Below are 13,066 nucleotides of genomic sequence, written 5' to 3' on the forward strand. Positions count from 1 at the left end.
ACCTCTATTGGTGAGACCAAACCAATTTTTATATTGAGCACTGGTATGCACAAGCACTTTATTTGGTTTTGTTTTTGTGTCACTGTCGTATTGATCTGTAGGAAATTTTAATATTTTATAAATAAAAGTTATATTTTAATTACCGTTAAAGGGAACTCTCACAGCTATACTCCATTAGTACCACGAGGATAAAGGAATAGTGGTTCCAAGCAAATCACTAGAGCTGATTTCATACAGCACTATACTGTATATATAATATAGGAAGCTTCTGTAAGCTTCACATGGTCACAGCTGGTTTTGTACTATATGTATTGCTGGCGATACATACATTGGGGAAAATAAGTATTTGATACACTGCCGATTTTGCAAGGTTTCCCACCTAAAAAAAATGGAGAGGTCTGTAATTTTTATTGCAGGTACACTTCATCTGTGAGAGACAGAATCTAAAAATAAAAACCAGAAAATCACATTGTATGATTCTTACATAATTTAAATTGTATTTTATTGCATGAAATAAGTATTTGATCACCTACCAATCAGCAAGAATTCTGCTCTCACAGAGCTGTTAGTTTTTCTTTAAGAATCCCTCCTACTCTGTACTCATTACCTGTATTAACTGCACCTGTTTGAACTCATTACCTGTTTTAATGACACCTGTCCACACAATCAATCACACTCAAACCTCTCCACCATGGCCAAGACCAAAGAGCTGTCTAAGGACACCAAGGTCAAAATTGTAGATCTGCATGAGGCCGGGGTCACACTTGCGAGAAACTCGCACGAGTCTCGCATCTCAATACCCGGCACTGCCGCCGGCACTTGGGACCGGAGTTTGTGGCCTGTGGCAGTGCCGGGTATTGAGATGCAAGACTCGTGCGAGTTTCTCACAAGTGTGACCCCGGCCTAAGACTGAGATGGGCTACAGGATAATAAGCAAGCAGCTAGGCTGATCGCCTCCATGCCACGCCGCATTGATGCAGTAATTGATGCAAAAGGAGCCCCGACCAAGTATTGAGTACATTTACTGAACATACATTTCAGTAGGTCAATATTTCGGATTTTAAAATCATTTTTCAAGCTGGTGTTATAAAGTTTTCTAATTTACTGAGATAGTGACTGTTTGGGTTTCCATTGGCTGTAAGCCGTAATCATCAACATTAACAGAAATAAACACTGGAAATAGATCACTCTGTAATGATTCTATATAATATGTGAGTTTCACTTTTTGTGTTGAAGAACTGAAATTAACTTTTTGATGATATTCTAATTTTCTGAGAAGCATTTGTATCAAAAATAGAAAGGCCCCTCATCTCTGCCACTCTCCAGGTGACTTTTACTGTCTGCAGGGCTGACTTCAGGTCAAAACACTGCGATCAGTCAGTGATCTCAGCGGTTCAAGCAGTCTGCATGGGCAGAGCCGTTGATCTTATTGACTGTACTGCTGTCGGCATGACGTCATAGAAAGTCCATTCGAGGCCACAAAAGAGTTGAAAGCAGTATAGTTGTAGCTCTGCAAAAGCTTATTGGGGTTTTTCCTCAATTTTGGGCGTGGTTTTGACTAGAATAACCCTATTGTTCCAAGACCATGACACATGAAAATGCTATTAATTATATGCTGCCATACCATCACTGTTGCAAATGGACTATCTACATGATAATGACCTTCTGTACCGTTTTACACCTTCAGAATTCACCACTCTACCAGTACCTGCAGGATTTGGGGCATTCAGACTTTGAAATATGTCCAGTGGTCTCCCAAGAGGAAGAGAACCTGACAGGGAATGGACGTCAAGGACAGGCTCACAAAACCTCGAAGGTGGGTATGGTTAAATGATAATCTTAGGATTGAACATGTATCTAGCAACAGTCCTTATACTGACCTTTAAAAGGAACCTGTCAGCAGGACTGTGCATGGTAACCTACAGACACTGTCAAGTCAGCGCCATTATACCAATCAAAATGATAACTTAGTTGATGAAATCTGTCTTGTGGTTGTTGTTTAATCTTTATTTTCAGTTTTGTGCTAATGATATGCTCGTACCCTAAGGTGGGTTTGGAGGGGGGTCTTCGTGTGGTGTCCTGGGGCGGCCTGTGTGGGGGAGTCTGCATGTAGTGCTCTGATTAGCTTTTCATAATGCAGACTGCTGATGGGTCACTGATCCCTCACTGACCGGCCCCCTAGTTTACATAATGAATGTCTGTATATACTTTAAAAAAAAAAATGTTCTGCAGGCCGGCGCCTGCCGTGGCACCTGCTCTGCAGCATAATCGCATGTTTTATGTGCCTAGTATACATTTTCTTCATGTTATTCAGCTTGGAGAAAAAAAAAATCAATTTGAAACTGGCGCCTGCCGTGCCTGCACAGTAGCTGCTATCGGTATCTATAGCTGTGATCCAAAAGCTGCTACTGTGCATGCGCCCGTGGCGCCATCTTACTGGAGAAAAAAACAAATTCCCCCTCCATGATTACGCCGCCGGCGCATGCGCAGTAGCAGCTTTTGGATCACAAGTATAGATACCGATAGCAGCTACTGCTATCATACTGATATTGATAGCAGATACTGTGCAGGCGCAGCCTTTACAGAGTAAAAATACACCACTGCAGTAATGGAGCTGGATTTTGATTCATACTGCCCAAAGCAGGGGGGTGTCAGTTTCACCCATGTCCATGTTAAAGGGAATCTGCCAGTAGATTAACCCTCCTGAGTCATCTATATGGGCATGTAGGTCATAGGAAACTGAATAAAATGTTGCCTTGGTTTCTCCAATCCGATGTCTTATTCCAGAGAAACCCACGTTTTTCATGTGTTAATGACCTCTTCCAGACTCTGAGGCGAATGATGCCTGGAAGATAACTCTGCCTCCAGAGCTTATTTTACATGAAGGGGGAGTTACCAGTGCGAGACAAGTAACCAACACAGAACAGGAGAAATTATCTTTGTCTTCTTGCAAACACACTTTTTGCGACTCTGAGTTCTGGAGTCTTGCAACAATATTGCAACCCTGTTTGCAATTTAGATGGAATCTGGAGCTGAGAGAAATCTGCAGATATGTCAGCGATGATCATACATAGCTCTGCAGGGAGAGCAGAGAGCGGCCATTACACATCACACTGGTAACTCCTCCTTCATGTAAAACAAGCTCTGGAGGCAGAGTTATCTTCCAGGCAGTGTTCTCTCAATAGCCTGTAAGAGCTCATTTGCATAAAGTGATAAGATGATTTCTCTACAGCAAGCTATTTGATATGAGACATACAAGGATGACTGTTCAGCAGTCTATAACCATTAGCCCATATTAATAGTTTAGATAGGTAAAATGTGCTGACTGATTCCCTATAAATTAGTTACAAGTAGTGATGGGCAGACTATGTAACCAGAACGCTACCCAAACTTGAATCCAGACCCCATTCAAATGGGGGGGACCTGAGCAGTCTGCATTTTCCACACTGTCATGTATATGACCGCGCAAGAAACAACGGCTCTGATAGGCAGTAAGTTCATTACCACTGGTCAGAGTGCTCCAGTTCCCACGCTTTCATACAGATGACAGTGTGCGAGGCAGCACCTGTGGACGGTAGTAAAAATGTGACAACCAGTCAGAGCGCTATGATTTCCACGCAGTCATACAGATGGTTACCATCAATCTCTGGCTTTTACTGATGAGAGTACTACTCTTATCATGTTACGCCTGCTCTCGCAGATGGAAGCGAGAGCAGATGTACAGTCATGAGAATATTCATCATCCTGCGCAATAAATAAGATATAAAAAGTGTCGTGGGACCCCTCTACTTTTGCTAACCAGCTCGGGTAAAGCTGACAGCTTCGGGCTGAAGCCCCCAGCTGTCAGCTTTATATTTGCTGGTTATCAAAAATAGAGGGATGCCCCATGCCGTTTTTTTAAATGATTTAAATAATTAAAAAAAAAAACGGGATGGAGTCCCTTCATTTTTGACAACCAGCCAAGCTAAAACAGACAACTGGGGGCTGGTATTCTCAGACTGGGAAGGGGCCATCGATATTGGCCTTCCCCAGCCTAAAAATAACAGTCTGCAGCCAACCCAGAAAAGGCGCATCTATTAGACGTGTCAATTCTTGTGTTTTTCCCACCTCATCCTGTTTTGTTTTTTTAAATGATTTATTTCAATAAATAAATAAAAAACCTGTTTGGGACCCCTCTGTTTTTGATAACCAGCCAATATAAAGCTGACACCTGGGGGCTGCAGCCCGCAGCTGTCAGCTTTATCTGCGCTGGTTATCAAAAATGGAGGGGACCCAAACAGGTTTTTTTAATTTATTACTATTTTTTATTTATTTATTGCAGAGGCGCCGAATGATGATGAATACATTCATCATCTTGCGTCTGCTCTCGCTGCTATCCGTAGCAGAACTCTCATCATCCGAAGCCTGTGACCAACTATGACATTTTTACCACCGGTCACAGCTGCTGGCTCACACTCTGTCATCTGTATGACAGCGTGGTAACCGCAGTGCTGTGTCCGGCAGTAACTAACTTACTGCTGATCAGAGCTGGTGGTGACAGCGTGGGAAACGCCAGATGTTCAACCTGCTGAACCCCAACAGTAACACTAACTTCAGGGAGAAGTCCGTGCATAGACACAAGGTGTTCGGTACGGTCCCCTAACTTTATCGTTCAGGTTCGCCCATCCCTAGTTAGAAAGAGTTTTATCTGTATCTTGCTTTTTGTTTTCTCAACATTTTTTCAAGATATAAATAGGAGCGTTTCCTTTAGCTAGAGATGTATATAAAGTCATGTGATAGGTCAGTCGGCTGCTAAATTAGTATTCTAGCAAGCTAAGAATTATTCCACAGTCATAATTTTTATCCCATGGTAACTTCTTTATTACTTTTATGACCCTGCAATGCTAAATTTACTATTACATTAGTGTTTTGGACTATGCTGTGTTCACAGTTAGTAGGCAATTGAGTATTTTGACCATATCATCATTTTTATGCAAGTTTTCCAAATCCAAGCTGTATAAGCAGGTTATTCAGGTTATTGGTTGAAGCAGATCAGGTGATGTGTATTTTTGCATTGAGGAAGGGTGTGGCCTAAGGATAGCGACACCATTTATCAAGGTGTGCAGAATTATTAGGCACCTTGTTTTAATCAGGTAAAATGGGCTTAAAAGGAGATTTAACAGACTCTGAAAAGTCAAAAATTGCTACAGGTCTTACAGAGGGGGGCAGCACTCTTGAAATTGCTAAGTTGGGGCGTGATCACAGAACCATCAAAGGTTTTGCTGCAAATGGTCAACAGGGTAGCAAAAAAAATGTGTAGAGAAAAGGACTCGTAGAGATTTGGAAAGAATCAAATGTGAAGAGACTAAAAAAAACATCCTCCAGTGCTGTCATATTTCAGTACTGCAACCTTCTGGAGTGCCCGGACATACAAAGTGTACGGTGCTCAGAGACATGGCCAAGGTAAGGGAGGCTGAAAACCAACCACCTCTGAACAAGACACAGAAATATTTATAGACTGGTTTTTCAAAGGTTTTATGAATTGATGAAATTAGTGACTTTTGAAGGACCAGATGGATGGGCTTGTGGCTGGATCAATAATATACACAGACCTCCACTTCTGGTATATAGGTGCTAACTACGTTTCTGCTCTACCTGATGCTGGGTCAAAGTGGTCACTTACTGCTTGTGCCGGTGATTCTGCTATTTCACTTTAACAGAGTAGTTCATCCTCTTCCTGGCTGCTTTGTCGACTCTGCGGGACTGCCAGCGTCATGCTGATTGACAGCAGGCTTCCCTCTGGCAGCAGTGAGCTGGCTGTTAATCAGCACGACAACAGCATTCATGACCCCAGATCACGAAAAATGGAGACGCTACTGGTATTGGAAAATTGCGCAATTTGTTTTTGTTTGTTTTTTAAGCAAAGTTTGGAATTTTTTTTACCACTTAGATAAAAAGTAACATAGACATGTTTGGTGTCTATGAACTCGTAATTACCTGGATAATCATAATGGCAGGTCAGTTTTAGCATTTAGAGAACCTAGCAAAAAAGCCAAACAAAAAACAAATGTGGGATTGCACTTTTTTTGCAATGTCACCGCAGTTGGAATTTTTTTCCCCGTTTTCTAGTTCGCGACATGCTAAAACCAATGATGTCGTTCAAAAGTGCAACTTGTCCTGCAAAAAAACAAGCCCTCACATGGCCATATTGACGGAAAAATAAAAAAGTTAAGGCTCTGGGATGGAGGGGAGCGAAAAACAAGAACGCAAAAATGGAAAAGGGCAAGGTCTTGAAGGGGTTAAAGATGAAAGAATAATGACATGGTCCCTTCCTCACTTGACCTAAACCCTATTGAGAACTTCTGGGTCCTTCTTAAATGGGAGCTTTATTGTGAAGAAAAATTGTCACCTCTCTGACCACCTGCATGCAAGAAAACACACAGCGTCCAATCCAGGTTGATCAATTCCCCCCAAAGATAAAGTTTATTCCTCCATCACTTAACAACGTTTCGACCTGTTATAGGTCTTTATCAAGTATACATACAGACATATAGGCTGGCATATATAGTGTGGCTTATAAACATGCGTCAGTGTCATGGGAGTACTGGGTAGACTAAGGCTGGTTACCCGGGCCCCTGCGATTTCCCTTAGGCTAGGGAAACCCTGTCTGTCCCTTTCCCAGAAGTTACACTAAAGGTGTGAATGTCTGGGCCGCCAGGCCTGACCCTGACTCCTGTTTCAGCCCTAAGCTGAAACCACCACCCGCCACCCAGTGAAGAGACCACACACCAATCCCCACAAAAAGCACAGACAGGGAAAACTAAAAAACGCACCACGCCGCAGACACACAGGAATACACTATAATGTGCACAGGGCAAAACAAATACAAATAGGAAGGAGGAATATGACAAAGGATACTACACCACCAGATATGATTTTCCTCCAACAAGACCACCACTCCAGACCCGAATCACTAGGCATAAAGCACAAGCTATAATCGGCGACGCCCATAGTCCAGCACGACTATTTAAAGGCCGTGGGCGTGACCCAGCCTCCAACCTGATTACCAGCTAGATTAACCCTGAGCAAGCTGAATAAAATCTAGCCGACGCCACTGAGCGTGTAGTGGACGTAAGTGGAATTACTGCTGTCTGTCGGACGCCCTAGTGTGAACAGCGTCCGACATGACAGTCAGTCACCACAGAGGCTAAACCCGCTCATGTTAAATACAGTAATTTAAAAAAATCAATACAGGGCATATCTACCCTACCATTAATCTACATACAAAACATGTTATACAATAAAAAGATGGCAAATAATCGCCATATGCAATAATACACCCATAACTTGTAGAAAAGAATCGTTATTCTCCACTAATCAAATATTGGCATCCCCATTATCATAGTTACCAGGGTCCAATCTAAATAAAGTAGATCATAAATATGGAAAAATGCAATATGGAGACCCAATAGTAGATTGCTACAACATAATGCGCCAAATTTCTAATGACAAGGTATACCAGGGGTGTATCCGCTACCATCCAATGTAGATTGTGAGCCCTCGCGGGCAGGGTCCTCTCTCCTCCTGTTCCAGTTGTGACTTGTATTGTTCAAGATTATTGTACTTGTTTTTATTATGCACACCCCTCCTCACATGTAAAGCGCCATGGAAAAAATGGCGCTATAATAATAAATAATAATAATAATAATGACAAAAAGAAATTGAGTGGTCAAGGAAACGGCAACCTTCTTAGCCCTTAAAATCCAGTCTTACCTGGCCTACATGCCATTCCAGCACATGCCCCCGCTATCACACGTCACACAGGAGACCACATGATTGGAGTCACGTGATCGCTATTCTGATGACGCGCACATCAAAACCTCAGTAATGTGGCCACAGTAAAGAACATGCCCACATGATGTAAGGGTATCAACCTATCCAGGTCTTGATGGGAGCCATCATTCTTAAAGGAATACAGCACATGTAATAACCCATAGTGGCAGCAGGACTGCAGTTGGTGTGACGGTCGCACCTGGGGCCTAGTGAATCCCCAAAATCCCTTTGGCCTATATAAAAAGGCCATTGCTATTAAAGACTTCCAATAATTGGGGGCCCTATTAGAGATTTTGCTTTGGGGCCCATGCTATCCAAGTTACGCCACTGATGCCAACCCTCTCTGACCAGTGTTGGTTGGTGCTGCCCTAAAAGTTGATCGGCAACAGATTAAGAATCTGACAGACTCAATGGATGAAATATTTATGACTGTTGTTGAAAAGGAGGGTGGCTATATTGGGCACTGATATATATATATATATATATATATATATATATATATATATATATATATATATTTTTTTTTTGAAATGTCAAATGTATTTTATTGGTTGTTATTCTCACTTTAACAGATAAAAATAAAACAAGTGAGACGGAATAATTTATGTTTTTCATTTTTTTTGCATAATAATTCTGCACACAGATTCTCTAAAGACAAAACTTCACTTTTTTATTTAAATATTCAGGTTTATAACCTCCTGGATTGACTGAGAGCAGTAAAATTAGTCCTCAAACATACAAAATGCCTAATAATAGTGCGCCCAGTGTACCCGTCACATCTTCTATAATTGCCCACACCGTTATACCGCTGCATGCCGATACTTGTAAATCTGTCCATGGTTTAGTTTGTTTTGGTAAAACTACTGCAACATCGACACTAACTGCACCGGTTTCGTGTCGGACAACCCCCTTAATACCAATTTACATTGCAGAACACTGACGGCCTTTTTGGCAGCCATTCGGTTTCCTCTCTAAACAATATAGTCTGCTCTAAAAGGCTGAAAATGGAAACGATGAAATCTGTTTATCCTGCCGCAGCTCAGCTGTTCACTACATTGGATATATTGAAGGAACTTTTGATGTTACAAGGTTTCTTCTGCAATGTAGTGATACTTCTTATCGAATTGTTTAAACCATAATATTGTTCTGTGTTTATTTTCAAGGACCACTTTCCTTAAATAATATACAAACAAAACAAACCCCAAACCCCAAGTCTGTGACCAATGCCAGTAATTTTCCGCTGCCGCTATGTGGTTTTCCTTTATGATGTGTTATCACTTTGTAGGGGCTCTGCTTGGTACAAGAGACTCAGGTGGTTTTCATGTTTAGCTATAAAAGTTGGGCATGTTTTCTTTATTTTTACTGTGTCAGGATTTGAGAATAATACTAAAGTCATCAAAATTATGTGACAATGAATGGAATTATGCAGAGACCGAAAAAAATCTTACAGGGCTATTCCAGGACTAAAACAGAAATGACCTATCTTTAGTACAGGGCCATATAAGGCACCATACTGTGCAAGCTTTCGTATGGCAACATTACTTCTAAAAAAACCAAAACAAAACCCCAAACCCTTTAGAAACAATTAAATATTTATTTATAGTATGCAGTGTAAGGGTAAGTTCACACAGGGTGTTTTTGCTGCATTTTTTATGCTAATTTTCAGCTGCGTTTTACAGTACCAGCAAAGCCTATGAGATTTCTATGTGCTTTGCTGTGTTTTTTGGACATAGAGCATGGCTCTTCTCTCAGCCTTTTTCCAGTGTTTTTCAGCGTTTTTTACCCATTGACTTGAATGGGTGGTGAAAAAACGCTGCAAATATGCAGGTTGACTTTTCTTGCAGCGTATTTGCTGCAGAAAAGTCAAGGAGAGACGGATGTGATGTCACATTCGGCTCTGCTACATCTAGATGTCAGGCTGCATGATGCGTCCATGCAGCCTGTCATCCAGCAGAGTGGACCCGGACCCCATTCACTTGAATGGGGGGGCCCGACAATACAGTGTTTCACACGCTGTCATCCCCGCCGGTCAAAGAGGTGCAGTTCCCACGCTGTCAGAAGACATCGGAGCTATAAACTTTACCTCCGGTCACTGGTGTCAGCTGATGAGACTACTGCTCCCATCATCTGACACCTACAGCCGCTAATTAGTGACAGCAGGAACGGCGGATGGGAGTATTCATTTGCCGCTCCTGAGCAATAATTTAAAAAAAAAAAACAAACAAAAAAAAAACGGAGTGGGTTCCCCCCTAATTTTGATAACCAGCCAGACAAAACTCACAGCTTGGGGCTGCAACCCCAAGCTGTCAGCTTCAGCAAGGCTAGTTATCAAGAATAGAGGGGTTCTCACGCTTTTTAAAAAATTATTTAAATAAATAATTTAAAAAAAAAACGGCGTGGGGTCCACCCTATTTTTCACCACCAGCCTTGCTAAAGCTCACAGCTGGGGGCTGGTATTCTCAGGGTATGTGCACACGCTGCGGATTTTGCTGCGGATCAGCAGCGGATTTGACAAGTTTACAGTACCATGTAAACCTATGGAAAAAAAAAACCGCTGCACACATGCTGCGGAAAAATCCGCGCGGAAACGCAGCTTATTATTTTCCGCAGCATGTCAATTCTTTCTGCGGATTCCGCAGCGGTTTTCAACATGCACCAATAGGAAAGTGCAGTTGAAAACCCGCAGAGGAATCCGCAGAAGAAACCGCGATAAAATCCGCAGTGAAAACCGCAGTAGTTTTGCACTGCGGATTTTCTAAATCCGCTGCGGAAAAATCCGCAGCAGAATCCGCAACGTGTGCACATACCCTCAGGCTGCTAAGGGGTTATGGATATAGGCCACCCGCTAGCCTAAAAATAGCAGCCTGCAGCTGCCTAGAAATGGCGCATCTATTAGATGGGCCAATTCTGGAGCTTTGCCTGGCTCTTCCCACTTGCCCTGTAGCCTTGGCAAGTGGGGTAATGAGGGGTTAATGTCACCTTACTATTGTAAGGTGACATTAAGCAGGCTTAGTAATGGAGAGGCGTCAATAAGACACCTCTCCATTACTAATCCTATAGCAGTTAAAGGGTTAAATAAACACACATACATGCAGAAAAAAGTATTTTAATGAAATAAAACACCACAGTTTTGACCATATTTTTATTGTTCTGCCATTCCAAGCGAAGCCCTCAATCTTCTGTAATAAAAATAAAATAAAAAAGCAAAAGTACACTTCCTGATCCATCGTAGTCCGATATAACGAGTGTCCCACACAGTATCTGGGGGAGATACAGTGCCTACAAGTAGTATTCAACCCCCTGCAGATTTAGCAGGTTTAATAAGATGCAAATAAGTTAGAGCCTTCAAACTTCAAACAAGAGCAGGATTTATTAACAGATGCATAAATCTTACAAACCAAAAAGTTTTGTTGCTCAGTTAAATTTTTATAAATTTTAAACATAAAAGTGTGGGTCAATTATTATTCAACCCCTAGGTTTAATATTTTGTGGAATAACCTTTGTTTGCAATTACAGCTAATAATCGTCTTTTATAAGACCTGATCAGGCCGGCACAGGTCTCTGGAGTTATCTTGGCCCACTCCTCCATGCAGATCTTCTCCAAGTTATCTAGGTTCTTTGGGTGTCTCATGTGGACTTTAATCTTGAGCTCCTTCCACAAGTTTTCAATTGGGTTAAGGTCAGGAGACTGACTAGGCCACTGCAACACCTTGATTTTTTGCCTCTTGAACCAGGCCTTGGTTTTCTTGGCTGTGTGCTTTGGGTCGTTGTCTTGTTGGAAGATGAAATGACGACCCATCTTAAGATCCTTGATGGAGGAGCGGAGGTTCTTGGCCAAAATCTCCAGGTAGGCCGTGCTATCCATCTTCCCATGGATGCGGACCAGATGGCCAGGCCCCTTGGCTGAGAAACAGCCCCACAGCATGATGCTGCCACCACCATGCTTGACTGTAGGGATGGTATTCTTGGGGTCGTATGCAGTGCCATCCAGTCTCCAAACGTCACGTGTGTGGTTGGCACCAAAGATCTCGATCTTGGTCTCATCAGACCAGAGAACCTTGAACCAGTCAGTCTCAGAGTCCTCCAAGTGATCATGAGCAAACTGTAGACGAGCCTTGACATGATGCTTTGAAAGTAAAGGTACCTTACGGGCTCGTCTGGAACGGAGACCATTGCGCTGGAGTACGTTACTTATGGTTTTGACTGAAACCAATGTCCCCACAGCCATGAGATCTTCCCGGAGCTCCTTCCTTGTTGTCCTTGGGTTAGCCTTGACTCTTCGGACAAGCCTGGCCTCGGCACGGGAGGAAACTTTCAAAGGCTGTCCAGGCCGTGGAAGGCTAACAGTAGTTCCATAAGCCTTCCACTTCCGGATGATGCTCCCAACAGTGGAGACTGGTAGGCCCAACTCCTTGGAAAGGGTTTTGTACCCCTTGCCAGCCTTGTGACCCTCCACGATCTTGTCTCTGATGGCCTTGGAATGCTCCTTTGTCTTTCCCATGTTGACCATGTATGAGTGCTGTTCACAAGTTTGGGGAGGGTCTTAAATAGTCAGAAAAGGCTGGAAAAAGAGATAATTAATCCAAACATGTGAAGCTCATTGTTCTTTGTGCCTGAACTACTTCTTAATACTTTAGGGGAACCAAACAGAATTCTGGTGGGTTGAGGGGTTGAATAATAAATGACCCTCTGAAAAGACTTTACACAATTTAAAAAAAAAATAAACAAAGAAATAACATTCTTTTTTGCTGCAGTGCATTTCACACTTCCAGGCTGATCTACAGTCCAAATGTCACAATGCCAAGTTAATTCCAAATGTGTAAACCTGCTAAATCTGCAGGGGGTTGAATACTACTTGTAGGCACTGTAAAGCGAACAACCGGGAGCACTGCTAATGTGACCGCTCCCGGCTGTAAGCGACTGGGCAATGAATGAGACGCAGCTGGCGCAGGCTCAGTAACTAGCGAGTAACACCGAGCCTGCGCTCCCTCACAGACTGACCTGAGGTAACCTCTGCACCGTGGGAAAATGCCAGGGAAGAGGATACCGCAGGTAATGTATCTATTCTATCAATCTATCTGTTGTATCAATCTATTCGTTATATCCTATCAATCTATCTATTTTATCCATTCTATCTATCTATTCATTCTTTCTACAGGAAGTTGGGTTTTTTTTTCTGTGTGCACTCAACTTTATTGGCATGCACAAAGAGAAAATAAAACGCGGCAAAAAAACGCAACAAAAACGCACCTAA

General features: G+C 42.4%; 1 protein-coding gene across 4 annotated transcripts in view; it reads left to right on the forward strand.

Moving 5' to 3' along the window:
• The window catches only part of VEZT (vezatin, adherens junctions transmembrane protein), an 84,249-nt gene that overhangs the window by 27,271 nt on the left and 43,912 nt on the right, over positions 1 to 13,066 (forward strand). For all 4 annotated transcript variants that reach the window (XM_077265147.1, XM_077265148.1, XM_077265149.1 and 1 more), the window contains exon 2: positions 1,688 to 1,816. In XM_077265147.1, the coding sequence (XP_077121262.1) occupies positions 1,688 to 1,816 (129 nt within the window). The remainder of the gene's footprint in view (positions 1 to 1,687; positions 1,817 to 13,066) is intronic.

Source organism: Ranitomeya variabilis, chromosome 5, assembly GCF_051348905.1.
Source record: "Ranitomeya variabilis isolate aRanVar5 chromosome 5, aRanVar5.hap1, whole genome shotgun sequence".
Lineage (NCBI taxonomy): Eukaryota > Metazoa > Chordata > Amphibia > Anura > Dendrobatidae > Ranitomeya > Ranitomeya variabilis.